Source organism: Tamandua tetradactyla, chromosome 17 (genome assembly GCF_023851605.1).
Source record: "Tamandua tetradactyla isolate mTamTet1 chromosome 17, mTamTet1.pri, whole genome shotgun sequence".
NCBI lineage: Eukaryota > Metazoa > Chordata > Mammalia > Pilosa > Myrmecophagidae > Tamandua > Tamandua tetradactyla.
In genome coordinates this window covers 27,379,522-27,395,094 of record NC_135343.1, presented here as the reverse complement: position 1 = coordinate 27,395,094, position 15,573 = coordinate 27,379,522, and the positions used below count along the sequence as shown (strand labels likewise).

Genomic DNA, 15,573 nt, shown 5'->3' with positions numbered 1-15,573 from the left:
CTGACAAACACAAATCTAGGGTTTGAAAAAATGGTTTTCAAATCTTTAATTCGCATGACTAGCTGATTTTATGTTATTTTTATTTGGGGGAACATTGTTTTATTACATTCTTCATCTTAGAAAATTAGTGTGAAAGGAAAAAATTAAGTTTGTTAGTGATAGAGAAATTGATTAGATGCATTCATGAGTAACTTTTTGCTTTGGGGGATAGATTGCACTAGCAGTAGGACCTTTCTTTATAGATCAGGGATCAGGTAGCCTGTTGAGAAATGTCCATAGCCTTCTAGAATTTTAGGGGTGGTTCATTTTCTTGAAAAAGAAAATCAGTCAGATCACACAGTAGTTTTTTTTTTTTTCCTTCATTTCACTCCTGTTCCACAAAGCGGAAATAAACCGATTGTGATGATGCTTTTGAATAACGTAACAACATTTTGATATTGACAATAGCCCAAAGCACTACTCAAAACATTCATCAGTACACTAAAGGTCTTAGAAGATGAGTAACTCAACCATTCTTTTTTCTGTATGACAAAGATATCTATGAGGGAAAGTAAGGTGAAGTAGAAAAATATAAAATTATAAGAAATTTGCGGAAAGGAAACTTAAAAGCATGTTAACTTGTTATTTTGGATTCCTGCTTGGGAACTAAGAATTCTGTTCTTTGAATAGTGGGAATATAGGAGGTGACAGCATTCTCTTGGAATCTTGACTGTTGGAATCCTAAATTTAGAAGATAGAGGAGAGAATATTGCCTGTTCAGGAACTCTGTTTCTACATAGTTCCTAATTCTTTATCGATGATATTTCTTTGGAAACTTTTTGTTCCTTTAGTAAATGCAGGAACATTACAATTTTGGTCATGGATAATTAAACCCATTTCTTTGAGTCCAGATTTCTTAACAGTTTGTGGGTTCATTCAGCAAATTATTGATTACTTCCTAAGAAAGAAACACTGTTCTAGGTTCTTGAGGTTGGCAATAAACTTTAGACACTTGCACTCCCATATTGGGTTACAGATAATAAGCATACAAATAAGAAACTCAGAATAGTGTTAAGTGCTATGAAAAAAGTAATCAGGGTGATGGAGCATCATGTAGATGTGTGGGAGCTTTTTTAGGTAGGCTGACATTGAGAAAAGCCTTTTTGAGGAGTGAACTTGAGCTGTGGAGATCAAAAATGTTCCAAGCATCTCCTGGGGCAAAGGCCTTTAAGTAGAAATGAGCTGTTTGCACATTTGAGATTCTGTAAGAACGCTATTGAGAAAAGCTAGAGAGAAGGTGGTATTGTAAGGGAAGGGTAAAGAAGAGGTAGGCTTTACTCTGGCCATTTGGTGTCTCACAAGTCCATGGTACAAAGCTTTTTTTTTTTTTTTTTAACTAGTATAGTTTGTTTTAAAAATATGCTTCTCTAAGAACTCTGTGATTTTAGAGCAAAATTGGATATTCAGAGTGACTGAGAGGACCTACATGAGTAAAGACAAAGGAAGTGAGAAATAATGCCGAGCGTGGTTAGGAACATAGCTTAGCTGGAAGAGGATTTATGTTACTGAGTATAGTAGATCCCTGACATTTATGCATTTGACATTGCTGTTCATGCTTTTTTTTTTTTTAAATAAACTTTGATTTCCATCAGGGGATAAGTTGTAATTTTGCTGCTTGTTGTGCCTGGAGTATCTCCTTTGCAATATAGTAATTGAAGTGAGACACACTTCTCTTTCACTCGATGGTGGCTCTTCATGGAGAAGTGTTTGAAAAGATTAACAGTAGGCTTTGAGGACAGAAATTGATTTGAGAAAATTGCTAACATTATCTTGGAAGATGACTTTGATCTGGCCTCTGGACAGGTCCCAAACCAGTGTTAATTAAGACTGAAAATGTGTGGTGGCTCTGGATTCTGAGGGGTATTGAATGCCAAATTAAGGAACGAGGATTTTATTATACTGCTTTAATACACTCTCTGCTATTCACAATTGAGCTTACTTTTTAGTTCGTATTATGAAATGTTTTTATTGTTTCCAAAATACAGTTATTTCGTTGGGTTTTAACCCCTTTCCTGAATTATTACTGCTTTAGGCATCAGGAAGGCATTGAAGATTAATTGACCTGAGGCATGGCATCGTGAAGGCAGTGTTAGAAAAATGAATTGGTGACAATATTCAAGATAGGATGGAAAGAAAATGGGTGAATTCTTTAGAAAGCTTTTGCCATAGTTCTGAGACAAAGGAAGATTTGAGTTCATTCCATGAAAATGAAATAGAATGGAGGAATTCAAGAGATAATAAGAAGCATGATTTGATTAATTGACTGAATCTCTTATTTTTACAGTTAGGTTACAAACAGGCTTTATGTAAGAATTTATAGCACTCTAAGGCTATGGATATAAACACAAGAAAGAATGTTAGTGCTTATTAAATCAATTTTGGAAACTTTAAATTGTTAATCGCAATGAAAATATATATAGAATTGAATAGTACTCTTAAGTGTAGGTTATGGGTTGGGGCTTAAAAATTATTAGTTTTTTTATCATAAATGCACTTCTTTATATTGGCATCAGAGGTACATACTAGAGATTTTAAAAGATTTTGAATGATACATAGTTTAAATTTTAAGTATCCATTCTTTATGTACAGTGAACAGTGATAGGACACTTCTAAGAAGTGGATAATGCTAAAGAAAGCAGTGTCACACTATCCATTCCCTAGAAAAGGACAGCAAGGAATTGAAGTGATGAATTTAGAGATTCTTAATCATTTTTCTCATTAAGCAATTCCTAATTTTCTGAGTAGGAAAAAGTTGGGTAGAAGTGTTATGCTCTTAATGGACAAGGTGAATTATGTTTCAGATAGCCTCCTATCTTTATTTAAGCTCAGCCTTAAATTTATGGTCCTTTTTTTTTTTGACTTGCAAGATCCCTCGAATCCTTTTTAAAAAGTGATGAGTATATTTGAAACTTGATAAAAATCTAATCATGTAGAACAGTGCTATATTACTCTAATCTTAGAACACTTGCTATAATTTACTTTTCTCCCATCACGTCAAAAATTTTCACCCTCTCCCGAGGGAGAAAACCCTAACTTCCACCCAGTTGCTGAATCCGACTCAGATTCTTTTATCTCCATCATATCTGGATATGAATCCCTATGAACTGACCATTTAAAAAGATCAGTTATTTGCTCCTCCAACCCCAATAACGTAATTGGTTGGTAGAGCAGGGACAACATAGCTGGAAAAAAAAAAAAAGAAAGAAAGAAAAGAAACACTAACAGAATCTATTCCATAATAATGGCATACTTTACCACCACTATCCAATATGGCAGAAAAGAAACAATAGAAAATCAGAGCAGAGAAACAAAGAATAGATTAGACAACTGAAAATCAGATAAAAGATATTAGAGTGTATTCAATTCTTAGATATAAAATGTTTCTGAAAAAAAGGAGTATATCTTCAGTTGTTCAGTAGTTGATTGTTTTATGTAATTCTGTTCCCAAAATGCCTAAAAACAATTGATATAAAACACTGCTGATTTAAGACCCCAATTTAAATGGCATATTTTTAAAAGAACTTTGTTAGGTTAAAAGATAAAAGAACTAACTAAACAAATGATCTTTCCTGATTGTTTCTTGAAATCTTTGATTAAGTGGTAGTATTGCATATATACAATATTTGTAGTACATTATTTTGGACTTTTTATTCCTGTTTATATAGACTCTGGTAAAGTCCTTCTGGGGATGACAGCACCAGGGATGGGAACTGTATACAAAACAACTTGATAAAAACTTAGTTGCTTTTGCATACATGAAGATGGATTATGAAAGTCAGAATTTAGAAAGATAAGTATTTCATTTTATATTTTATAGGCCATTTATGTTACACATAGATCTGCTATAAGGATTAGGGCTGTAAGACATCACTTTTGAACAAGCACTGCAAGATTGCCAACTGTCAAGATCCCTTCTCATTTACATACTTTTGTTTCACCAAGCTTTCTGATATCTCCCTTACTTAAATTTTTAAAATCAACTTTATGTTGCAGGAACTTAAGTGTAGCATTGATAGAATCAAACATGAATATTTGAATTATCTGTTACAAGGGTTGTGGGTAAAACCATGGCTAAATTGCTTCAGTATAGTAGAATTTTAATATGATTATATTGCCTTATGTGTATTTTGGAAGCAATTTAAAAATTTTTATTTTTTATCATGAAAAGTTTCTGAATATAAAGGAAAACGATAGTGTATGAAACATCATTTAGCCAACACTGAGCCCCAAGAACCATCAACCCAGTTCTGTCAGTTGCACACCTTCATAAAGATTTCATTATGTATCTTGCAATGTATAAGAACTTCTTTTTTAAACATAATCACAATACTTCAATAAAATATTTCTCTAAAATATTTAACAATAATTAGTTTAAAATGTTCATCTTTCCAATTATTTAGTGTCATAAAAGTTTTTTAATTAAAATTTTTTTTAAAAAAAATTCAGAATTCAAATAAGGTCTGTGTATTACAATAGATTGATTTGTGGTTTTCTTTCTCTTAATCTATCTATGGGTTCTTCCTTGCTTGCTCTCTCTGCATGCAGTTAGTTTGCTGAAGAATGCCCAAAGATTCTCTTTATTGATATCATTTACATAAAATGAAATGTATAGATTGTAAATGTTAACTTTTATATTGTGACAAATGTATATACTCATTTAACCCATCCCACACCCTTTTAAAGAAATAGAACATTTCCATCATCCTACTCTTGGGTCTTTAGCAGTCAACTTTCAGTTCCTGCCCTGTTTCCCCTCCTCACCCCAGTTCAAGCAGCCACTATTTTTGTGTCTGTCTTCTTGCATTGCACACAGTTTTCTTTTTAGAGTAAACAGGTAGAAAGTTTATTAGGTACGCGTGTGAGAAGACATGTGGGCACTCACAAGGAAAGAGGTGAGAGGCCTCACAACTTTGGGCAATCTGCTTTTATTGCTTAGTTTGTATTTATTCCCCACCCCCCTTCTTGTTTGAGGCTCTTCCTCCTACTTTCCTCTCCAGGGTGGTACCTGGTGGTAGTGCATTTGAGCAGATTGGTTGCTGCCCGCGGATGTTCGATGTAGGTAGGTAGCCCCCAGGCAGGACAGGCTCTCCTAATGTTGATTAATCGTCCTTACTCAAGGGCTCCTTGATGGTATTTTCTCTCTCTTCTCAAACCCCTGTGCTAGCCTGCCTCAACTTCCCCTTCAGTGAGTTCTAGCCCCCTAATCTTAAGGGTTGCTGAGAGATGATGGTCTGGCTTTTCTATCTGCTTCCTGCTTGTCAAGGGGTATAGGCCCTACCTGGATGTAGAACTTTCTGGCTATCTCATTTAAGTTGAGAGTGGAGGAGTCTGGAGGGGCATTTGGAATGGCTGGAAATCCTTGTATCAACATTATTTGGCATGAAAGGTTTCTAATCTGGAAGAAATAAACTTGTTGAGGAGCTTAAAAATGCAGGGGCCAATCAATAACAAGAGGATAGAAGTGAGCAGGCCTAGGAGAGGCATTAGCCAAGTGAAACTGGGGAAGAAGGAAGGAAACAATCATCCTTCAAGTCCAGCAGTGAATCTTAGATGGACAGCTTGTTCCTTCTCATCTTGGGAATAAGAGGGTGCATGTGGCACATTAAGGGGTGCAGGAATGAGGCTTAGATGGGGCTCATTTGATTGGGCTGTGGCTTTGGCTACTACATGAGTCTGGTTATTTGTTTGAGAAATGTTAGTATCATCTCTTTGATGTCCAGGGCAGTGAATTACAGCCATTTCTGTTGGCAGGAGCACAGCATTTAAGAAATTGAGTAGCTCTTGGCAATGAACACCATGTTTTTGAGATTTATTAATTATGTTGGGGGAATCAGTAACTTGATCCTTTTTACTGCTAAGTAGTATTCCCTGAAATGAATATACCACAATTTACTTTTTTATTCACTTTAATGTAGACATTGAATTATTTGTGCTTTTAGTTATCAAGAATGAATGGCTGTGAACATTCTTGTACAAACCTTTTGTAAACATGTTTTCATTTCTCTTGGGTAAACGCCTAAGAGTGAAATTGGTGGGTCATAGGGTAGGGTGTATGTTTAACTTTATAAGAAATGGCTAAACTATTCTCCAGAGTAGTTCTACTTCCAGCAGGAATATGAGAATTATGGTGGCCCCACCTTCTCAGCAACATTTGATGTAATCAGTCATTTTAATTTTAGCCATTTTAGTGGGTATGCAATTGTTACTCATTGGCTACTTTATTTTTTGTTGTGAAGTGTCTGTTTAAATAATTTGCTCGTTTTTAAGTTTGGTTGTATGTTTTCTTCTTACTGATTTGTGGAAGCTTTTTATATATTCTGGATATAAGTTTCTTGTCAGATACATGCATTACACATACATTTTCCTAGTCTGTTGCTTGCCTATTACTTTTATTTATGGTTTCCTTTGATGACTTAGTTTTTAATTTTGAAGAAGTCTTAATTTATCAATGTTTTCTTCTATGGCTAGTGTTTTCTGTGTCTGTCTTAAAACATCTTTCCCTACTTTAAGGTTGTGAGGACATTCTATGTTTTCTTCTAGAAAGTTTGTAACTTCATCTTTTATGTTTGAGTCTGATCAGTCTTGAATTAATTTTTATGTATGGTATGAGTTATAGGTACAGATTTATTTGTTTCTTCCATATAGAGATCCAGTTGTCCCAGCACAAGATTTTTCAAAATTTTTTCTTTCTCTATTTCTTTGGTGCCCTTATTTAAAACCAATTGACCATATTAGTATGTATCTATTTATGTAATTCTGTTTTGTTTCATTGTTCTATTTATCTTTATTCCAAAATCATACTGTTTTGAGACTTAATGTAAGTCTTATATCAAGTAGTATGATTCCTCCAAATTTGATCTTCTAAAAAATCATTTAGCTTCTTCTGGATCCTTTGCATTTCCATATAAATTTTGTAATTGTCTTGCTAATTTCTACAAAATGTCTGCTGGAAATTTAATTGGGATTACATTGAGTCTGTAGATCAGTATAGGAAATGTTGACATTTTAGGGTCTGATATTTGACCGTGCTGGCAGGTTAACAGGTTAGTCTGCAGTGGTTTCATGGATGCTGGTAGAAGACACAAGGTGCCTGGGTCAGAGAAAAAGGATATACTATTACTTGTAGCTGTGGTAGTAGTCAGAGTATCAGCATTTTCTTGCACTGTTTGCCAGACCCCCATTACCGACAAAGAGTACTGGGTAACACCTACACTTGGAGTGGGTTGCATTACAGGAGAAAAAATGAGCTTACGGAAACTTACTCTTTCATACTGCCCGTTGTGTCTAGAGGGAGATGCTTTATCATCCTAGGCTGTTCATTGTACAGACATCTTTGAAAACATAGGAACAAAGGTAGTCAGTGCTTCTGCTTACAAAGATGTGCTAAAAAAAACATGAGAAACAGAGAATGTCTCCTCACGCCCAACAATGTTGTCTTCCAATCCATGAATATGGTATAGCTTTCCATTGTTTTAAGTCTTAATTTCTCCCAGCAGTGTTTTATAGTTTAGTGTAGAGGTTTTGTATGTTTTCTTGCTAAATTTACTCCAGATGTGTTAGAAATATAATTGATTTTTGTTTACTGGCTTTGTGTCCATCCGTCATCCTTGCTAATTCACTTTGGCTTTACTAGGCTTTTTTTTTTTTTTTTTTTTTAATCTCTGGGATTTTCAAATGACACAGTCCTGTTGTCTGCAAGTTAAAATAGTTTTACTTTTTCCTTGTGGTCTTTATGCTATTGCTATCATGAAAGTGGATTCCTTCCCTGATGCTGGATCTTGTATAAATATAGTTTTTTTTTTTTGCGTGGGTAGGCAACTGGGAATTGAATCCCAGTCTCCAGCATGGCAGGCTAGAACTCTGCCTGCTGAGCCACCATAGCATGCCCTAAATACAGTTTTTCAATATTAAGTATGGTGTTAGTTGCATGTTTTCCCTAGATTCTTTGAACCTTAGATTGCAAAAGTTTCCTTCTGTTCCTAGTTTACTGAGAACTTTTATGATAATGGGTGTTGAATTTTGTCACTGTCTTTGTGGTATCTATTGAGATGATCGAATTTTTTGTTGCAGGGCTGTTAATGTGATTTTTATAGTTTGAATTTGAATGTTGAGCCAACCTTGTATTCCTGGGATAAACCTCACTTGGTGATGATTGCTCTCTTTATAAATTTCTAGATATAAATTTATTTTCTTGCAATATCCTTCCTGGTTTTTATACTAATGCATATATCAAAGTTCTGGGAACATCTCACTCTTTATATCCTGAAAGAATTTGTGTAAGTGTGGTACTGTTTCTTCCCTAGATGTTTTATACAATTTGCTAATGAAGCCATCTGAAGTTTTCTTTGTGGAGAAGGTTTTAAATGACAAAGATGCTTTCTGCAAGTTCAGGTTTTCTGTTACTGCTTCTATTGCTTTTGGAATTGTGTGTTTCAAGGAATTTGTCCACTCAGATAAGTTGTTGAATTTATTACCCTAAAGTTACTCAAAATACTCTCTTATACTTTTAGGACCTATAGAAATATTCCCTCTTTTGTTTCTAATATTTGTTTTTCTCCCTCTCTTTATTTATCTTGGTGATTTGGGGGAACTATCTTTTTAATTTTTGGCTTGTATAAACTAGATAATTTACCTATCTAAAAACGAGAGTAAAAACTTTGGATGCCCTGTGTTAAATGAAAAGAAGAGTATCTTAAAGCCACATTGGTTTTTGAAGTTTCTTTAAATAGACATATTGCTTCCTTTTGGAAAATGATAGGTTCTATGAATAACATTTAATCAACTTTATAACCTATGTGATGACAATCTGGATTACTTTTTCTAACTCCTTTTCAACTTGGCTTTTACTCTGTAAATAAAGTTCTGTTAACTCATTACAAACTGAACCCTTGCTTGCCTCTCTTTGGTCTCCTTCCAACTCTGTCTTTATTTCTGCTGAGGTTATATTCTATTTGTTTTTCAGATGAGACACTTTTTGCTCTTCCTGCTACATCTGAGCCTGTGATGCACTCCTCTGCAGGCAAGTTCTTTCTGCTAGTCTTTTATCATCTCTGTATTCTAATTTTGACTCTTGAGTTTTGTTAACTCTTAGCAGATTAGTTTGAATTTACTAAAATTAACATGGTTCCAAGAATGTTTGTCTACTGACAGACTTTAAATTTGAATTTTATATGTTATGTCCAAGGAAAAATGGACAGAACTTGATTAATAATTGGCAAGATGTAAAGAATTCTTGGACCCTTGGTTTACATTTACTTATTGAGTCTTCCTTTTCTCCAAATACACTTATAATCGAAAGGATTTTATTTAAATGAATGCCAGTCTATGGCATTTAATTATCCAATACCCTTTCTTTAACATATTGTCAATTAATCTCTTCTCAAATCCTCTTTCCTTTCTCTAAAATTAAAGTAGCTTTTCTTAGTTGTTAACTGTTTAGGTTTTTCTCAAAGACTTAGAGATTTGTGTCTTTGCATAGCATGAATTGCCTTTGTAATCATGCACATGCTTTATTGACCACAGCTTGAATCTTTCAGTAATGATTCAAATCTCCTCAATTACTTTTTATTAAATGCTATTAACATTTCACTTTAGTTAACAGTAAGTCTTTACTAACACTGTTTTGAATCTGTCATGAAACTTGTATTAACTCTGAGAACACTGGCATTCTCTAACTTTCCTTTCTGTCCATGGTCACAGAAAAAATTATGGACTTGAAGGAGCAGCCAGGTAACACTGTTTCGGCTGGTCAAGAAGATTTCCCATCTGTCCTGCTTGAAACTGCTACTTCTCTTCCTTCTCTATCTCCTCTCTCAGCTGCTTCTTTTAAAGAACATGAATATCTTGGTAATTTACCAGCAGTATTACCCACCAAAGGAACATTTCAAGAAACTTCACATGAAGCTTCTAACGAATTTTCAGAGAAGGCAAAAAATCCATTTGTAGATAGAGATTTAACAGAGTATTCAGAATTGGGATACTCAGAAATGGGATCATCATTCGGTGGCTCTCCAAAAGCAGAATCTGTCACAATAGTAGCAACCCCTGAGGAAGAAACAGTTGTGAAGACTAAAGATGAAGAGCCTTTAGGTAGCAATACCATCCTTCAAAATCAACAAGAGCTGCCTATAGCGCGCACTAAATTGATTAAACAAGAGGACAAAGTTACATCTCCAGAAAAACCAAAGGACAGTTTTAATGAAAAGGGAGTTGCAGTTGTTTTTAAAGAGGCTCCTATGAGAGAGGAATATGCAGACTTTAAACCATTTGAGCGAGAATGGGAAGTAAAAGATATTTATAATGAAGATACTTATGTGGTGGCTGCTGGAGGTAATATAGAGAGCAAGTTGGAAAGTGGAGTGGATAAGAAGTGTTTTGCAGGTAGCCTTGAGCAAAGAAATCATGAAAAAGATAGTGAAAGCAGTAATGATGATATTTCTTTTCCCAGTTCACCAGAGGCTAAAACAGATGGTTCGGAAGCATATATTACATGTGCTCCCTTTAACCCAACAGCACCTGAGAGCATTGTAACAAATGTATTTCCTTTGCTGGAAGATCATACTTCAGAAAATAAGACAGATGAAAAAAAAATAGAAGAAAAAAAGGCCCAAATTGTGACAGAGAAGAATGCTAACATCAAAACATTAAACCCTTTCCTTGTAGCCACACAGGATTCTGAGACAGATTATGTCACAACAGATGATTTATCAAAGGTGACTCATGAAATAGTGGCAAACATGCCTGAAGGTCTAACCCCAGATTTAGTACAGGAAGCATGTGGAAGTGAATTGAATGAAGCTACAGGCACAAAGGTACCTTATGAAACAAAAATGGACTTGGTCCAGACATCAGAAGCTGTTCAGGAGTCACTCCATCCTGTAGCACAGCTCTGCCCGTCATTTGAAGAATCTGAAGCTACTCCTTCACCAGTTTTGCCCGACATTGTTATGGAAGCACCATTAAATTCTATAGTTCCTGGTGCTGGTGCTTCTCCAGTGCAAACTAGTTTATCACCATTAGAACCTTCTCCCTCAGTAAATTATGAAAACATGAAACGGGAATCTGAAAATCCCCCACCGTACGAAGAGGCCATGAATGTATCACTAAAAAAAGTATCAGGCATAAAAGAAGAAATTAAAGAGCCTGAAAGTGTTAATGCAGCTATTCAAGAAACAGAGGCCCCTTATATATCTATTGCGTGTGATTTAATTAAAGAAACAACGCTGTCTACTGATTCAACTCCAGATTTCTCAAATTATTCAGAAATAACAAAAGTTGCACAGGCAGTGCCTGATCATTCTGAGGTGGTTGAGGATTCCTCACCTGATTCTGAACCAGTTGACTTGTTTAGTGATGATTCAATCCCTGATGTTCCTCAGAAACGAGATGAAGCTGTGATGCTTGTAAAAGAAAATCTCACTGAAACTTCACCTGAGCCAATATCAGACCATGAAGATCAGGAAAAATTCAGCGGTTCACCACCCGAGGGGGGAAAGCCATATTTGGAATCTTTCCAGCCTAGTTTAAATCCCACAGAAGATATCTTACCACCTGATAAAGTTTCAACATTGAACAAAAAGGAGAAAATGCCTTTGCAAATGGAAGAGCTCAATACTGCAGTTTATTCAAATGAAGGCTTCTTAGTTTCTGAGGAAGCAAAAATAGGAGAAAGTGAAACATTTTCAGATTCATCTCCAATTGAGATTATAGATGAGTTCCCAATGTTTGTCAGTTCTAAAGTGGATTCTTTTCCTAATTTTGCCAGGCAGTACACTGACTTAGAAATATCACCCAAAAGTGAAATCGCTCATGCCCAGGATGGAGCTGGGTCATTGCCTGGTTCAGAATTACCCCATGACCTTTCTGTCAAGAATGAACAACCTAAAGATGAAGCTGAAATCCCTGTCTCAGATGAGTTTTCCAGAAATATGCCTGATACATCAAAGGTACCCTTACTGCCTCCAAATGTTTCTCCTTTGGCTCCTCAAACAGAAATGGGCAGTATAGTCAAACCCAAAGTTATTGTGAAAGAAACAGAGAAAAAATTTCCTTCTGGTACAGAGAAAGAGAACAGATCACCATCTGCTCTATTTTCAGCAGAGCTGAGTAAAACTTCAGGTAATTAATACATTGTTTTGCACTTTCTAATCCCCTTTGACTTATCATGGAACATTATACTACATTTTGTGTATGACAGATTTATGGTGTCTAATATATTGCATATGAATATATGAATTCTTTTCCACTGTCTCAGGAAGGTTTTAGAGATTTTTTTACCCCTTTTGTACTCACTCTTGCTCTTAACTTCTGTACACAGTTGATCACTGATTAATTTTTTATTGTATCATGAAACTAGAAAATGTTTTTAATTAGAATTGGCTTCAGTGTCTATTTTCTTCATTCCTTTCCTTCAGTGGTTCTTAGTAGGATGAAGAATAGGCAATATTAAAACTATTTTCAAATTTTTATTTTTAAGTTTTAAAGTAAACATTTCTGTATCATTTAAAAACATTTTAATATAGTGCAGATTTTTCAATGATAAGTATGTTTAGTAGACATTTTGTTAAAAAGTATAAATTTAGATATGCTATGAATTCTTCTGAAAAATGCTAATTCTCATTTTTTTCTTTTAAACTCTACATTGTCCACATACCTGATTTGTATGTTTTTTATTTAGCATTCTAACTTAGCTAACTTTTCTATAAAACTATATAGTAATTACTCTGTATTTACTGAATGTACTTATATTATCTATTGGAGATGGGTAACACTAGTGGCGAGAGACCAGTTTGGAGATTGTTGCTGTAATCTAAGAAGAGATTGTGATCATTAAGGTAGTAAGGTGAACACGGAGATGTATTACTTGGTGTTTGGTTGTATAAGGAAACATAGGATAAGTGGAGAAGGCAAAGATGACTCCATTAACCCAGGTTTCTGGCAGGTGCAAATACATGGATGGCAGTAGGAGAAACTGAGGTAAGAAGCATGACAGTATAAAGTGGGTTTGAGGAGTGATGATAAAAAATTCGGTTTTGAATATGGTATTGTACCTATTAGAGATCTAATAAATTATGGCTAAATTATGCATATGAAGCTCTGGAGAGAGACCTTGGCTATAGGTATAGGGAGAGCCAAGAGAAAAGAAAGATTTGAGAATGGAAGGACTGGTCAACATTATCAAGTACTACAGAGGTCAGTTAAGATAAGGTTTGAGAGTTTGTCACCAAGGAGGTAAGGAGTTGGTTGACAGTGGCAAGAACATTTACAATGATGTCAGTAGACAGGGCTAGGTTTGAGTGAATGTGACTTGAGTAAGTGGACACTAAATAATGACAACTCTCAGGACATTTAACTGAGAACATGGAGAGTGTTAACAGAAGAGAGAGCTGGAGTGAGGAAGAGCTTTTTTCATTTCTTTTTTATTTTTGGCGGGGGTGGGGGGGGCGGTGCATGGTCCAGGGAACTTGGGTCTGTCACATACAAGGTGAGCATTCTACCACTGAACCGCCCGTGCACCCTCATTTCTTTTGAAAGATGGGAGCAAGAGTCTGATTAGAGACACTAATAGAGATTCAGGAGGGATGGGATAAAATTGCGATTAGATTTTGCTTGACAAGGCTCTACGGAAGAAGAGTGAGTCAAGGGAGTTGAGGCTAATAATAAGAGAATAGTTTGAAGTGATGGCATCTAAATTGAAGTATATGAAGAGAAGAGGGAGCTAATAAATAGAAGGAGAATAGAAAGTCACATAAGTTGACGTCCAAGTTAGGGCCAAGAATAAAATGAGAGCTAGAATGATAGGAAGTCATGGTTAGGGTTGTGTGTGTGTGCATGTTGAATTTTGAATTTCAGAGGACTAGCAGTCAGGTTGATTGTAATGTCTAGAGTATGGCATTGGGGCTGGGGTTAAAGTGGAGTGGGGTGAAGGTTGCTAGAAATAAGGTCGAGTAATTATGAAGCTGAGATGTTGGATTGCTCTTGCACATGGACATTGAAGTCTCCCAGAATGATGGCAGGAATTGGATAGAGGAAGATTAGGAGCTCTAGGGACAAGAGTCATTAGTAAAGAGCAGAGAGGCAGCTGACAGGATGGTAGATGGAAGCAGTGGGGAGGAGTAGAAGATGGCATAGCTGAATAGCCAAGACTTTGGCCAAAGGGCTCTGAAATAATAGCCTGGAAGCAGCATTGGTGAGCCACTAGTGTCCTGGCCCTCCCCTCCTCCTATCCCTGAGATAGGTGGGGTATAGAAGAAGAAGTAGTCTCCATTTTGAGAGTTATACAGAGAAAGCAGTACCCTCAAGGAAGAGCCAGGTTTTAGTAAAGTTGATGGAATGTTCAGTAAGGAAGTTGAGAATTAGGGGGGCTAGTTCACAATGGAATGGGAGAGTTTCAGACCGCACAGTAAAGTAATTTAGGAGGAAGCACTAGACAGTAGGGGTTGAGAAGCTCAGAGCAGCATGGTGAGGAGTGTGGGTGAAGTCCACAGATAAGTAGGAATGTGAGTGGTGGTATGGCACTTTGAACAGCCCATGAAGTCTCTACAGTGTGGCCCCCCCGCCCGCTTCCCACCCCAATCAATACCCTCTTCCAAGAGCTCATCCTAGCAGTCCTCTAGCAGATGAATATTTTAGGTGTTGACTGCTTCTTGGATTGATCTTGCTAAGCTTAGGAACTTTGGCTTGTACTTATAATATTAATTTACAATACATTATATAACAATTGGTTAATGTTACATATAATATTGATAATATAAAATAATAGTGTTTAGAATTGAGATGAAAAAAGAGGGGGCAATGCCTTTGAAGTCTTAGTAGAGGTGGTTGAAGAAGAGTAAGTATTGCTTGGACATCCTTTCTAGAAAGTTGTTATTTGTGCCAGTTATCTGAAAATTGTTATTGTTCCTCTTTTACTCAACTTTTTTCTGATATAAACTATCATAGTAGCTCACTAAGAAAGAGAATTATTTGGATACTCAAAATTATGTATTCTCAAAAAGTCTTGGAAAAGGAAACCTAGTGTGGTATAAAAAAAACCAATATTATGACATGAGTTCTAGTGTTGGCTTTACCAACTGTAGTCACTTTTTCTGTCTGGATGCCAGTTTTTTTTCCTATAAAAGGAGGGGGTTAGGGTCGGTCCTTGCAACTTGATAGTTTCTTTGACTTAATTATAACAGGTATCTGTTACAAGCAGGTGAGTGAGTACTTTTGTGTGCTATATTCTAAGCACTGTGGATTTTTTGTGGGGGGAGAAAAGATGAAGACTAAGACAAACTTTTGCCCTCATGAAGCTGTCAGCTGGTAGAGACAGGACTGGTAAGAACATAGTTTCTAAACATAGGGGTATAATGCTTCTGTGGAGACGCAGGCAGTTCCCTGTCTTCCTGAGAGTTGGGTTAAGTGTGCTGAAATTATGTGCTGTAGTTGCAAAGGACTGATACAGCATAAAAGGCGCTTTGTTCTCATGCTAAGAATTTATACCATTTGTAATTATGATATAAAAGTTCAGTTTTTTTTTCATTTTTGAGTCTTATA

The 15,573-nt window shown here is 35.9% G+C and overlaps 1 protein-coding gene across 3 annotated transcripts in view; it reads left to right on the top strand.

Annotated features, from left to right (window-relative positions):
- Window positions 1-15,573, top strand: part of RTN4 (reticulon 4) — a 59,134-nt gene that overhangs the window by 1,851 nt on the left and 41,710 nt on the right. The window contains exons 2-3 of one of the 3 annotated variants that reach the window (XM_077134237.1): window positions 9,002-9,058; window positions 9,739-12,156. The exons of 1 other annotated variant lie outside the window; for it this stretch is intronic. In XM_077134237.1, the coding sequence (XP_076990352.1) occupies window positions 9,002-9,058; window positions 9,739-12,156 (2,475 nt within the window). The remainder of the gene's footprint in view (window positions 1-9,001; window positions 9,059-9,738; window positions 12,157-15,573) is intronic. One more of the 3 variants, XM_077134238.1, reaches the window with a different exon arrangement.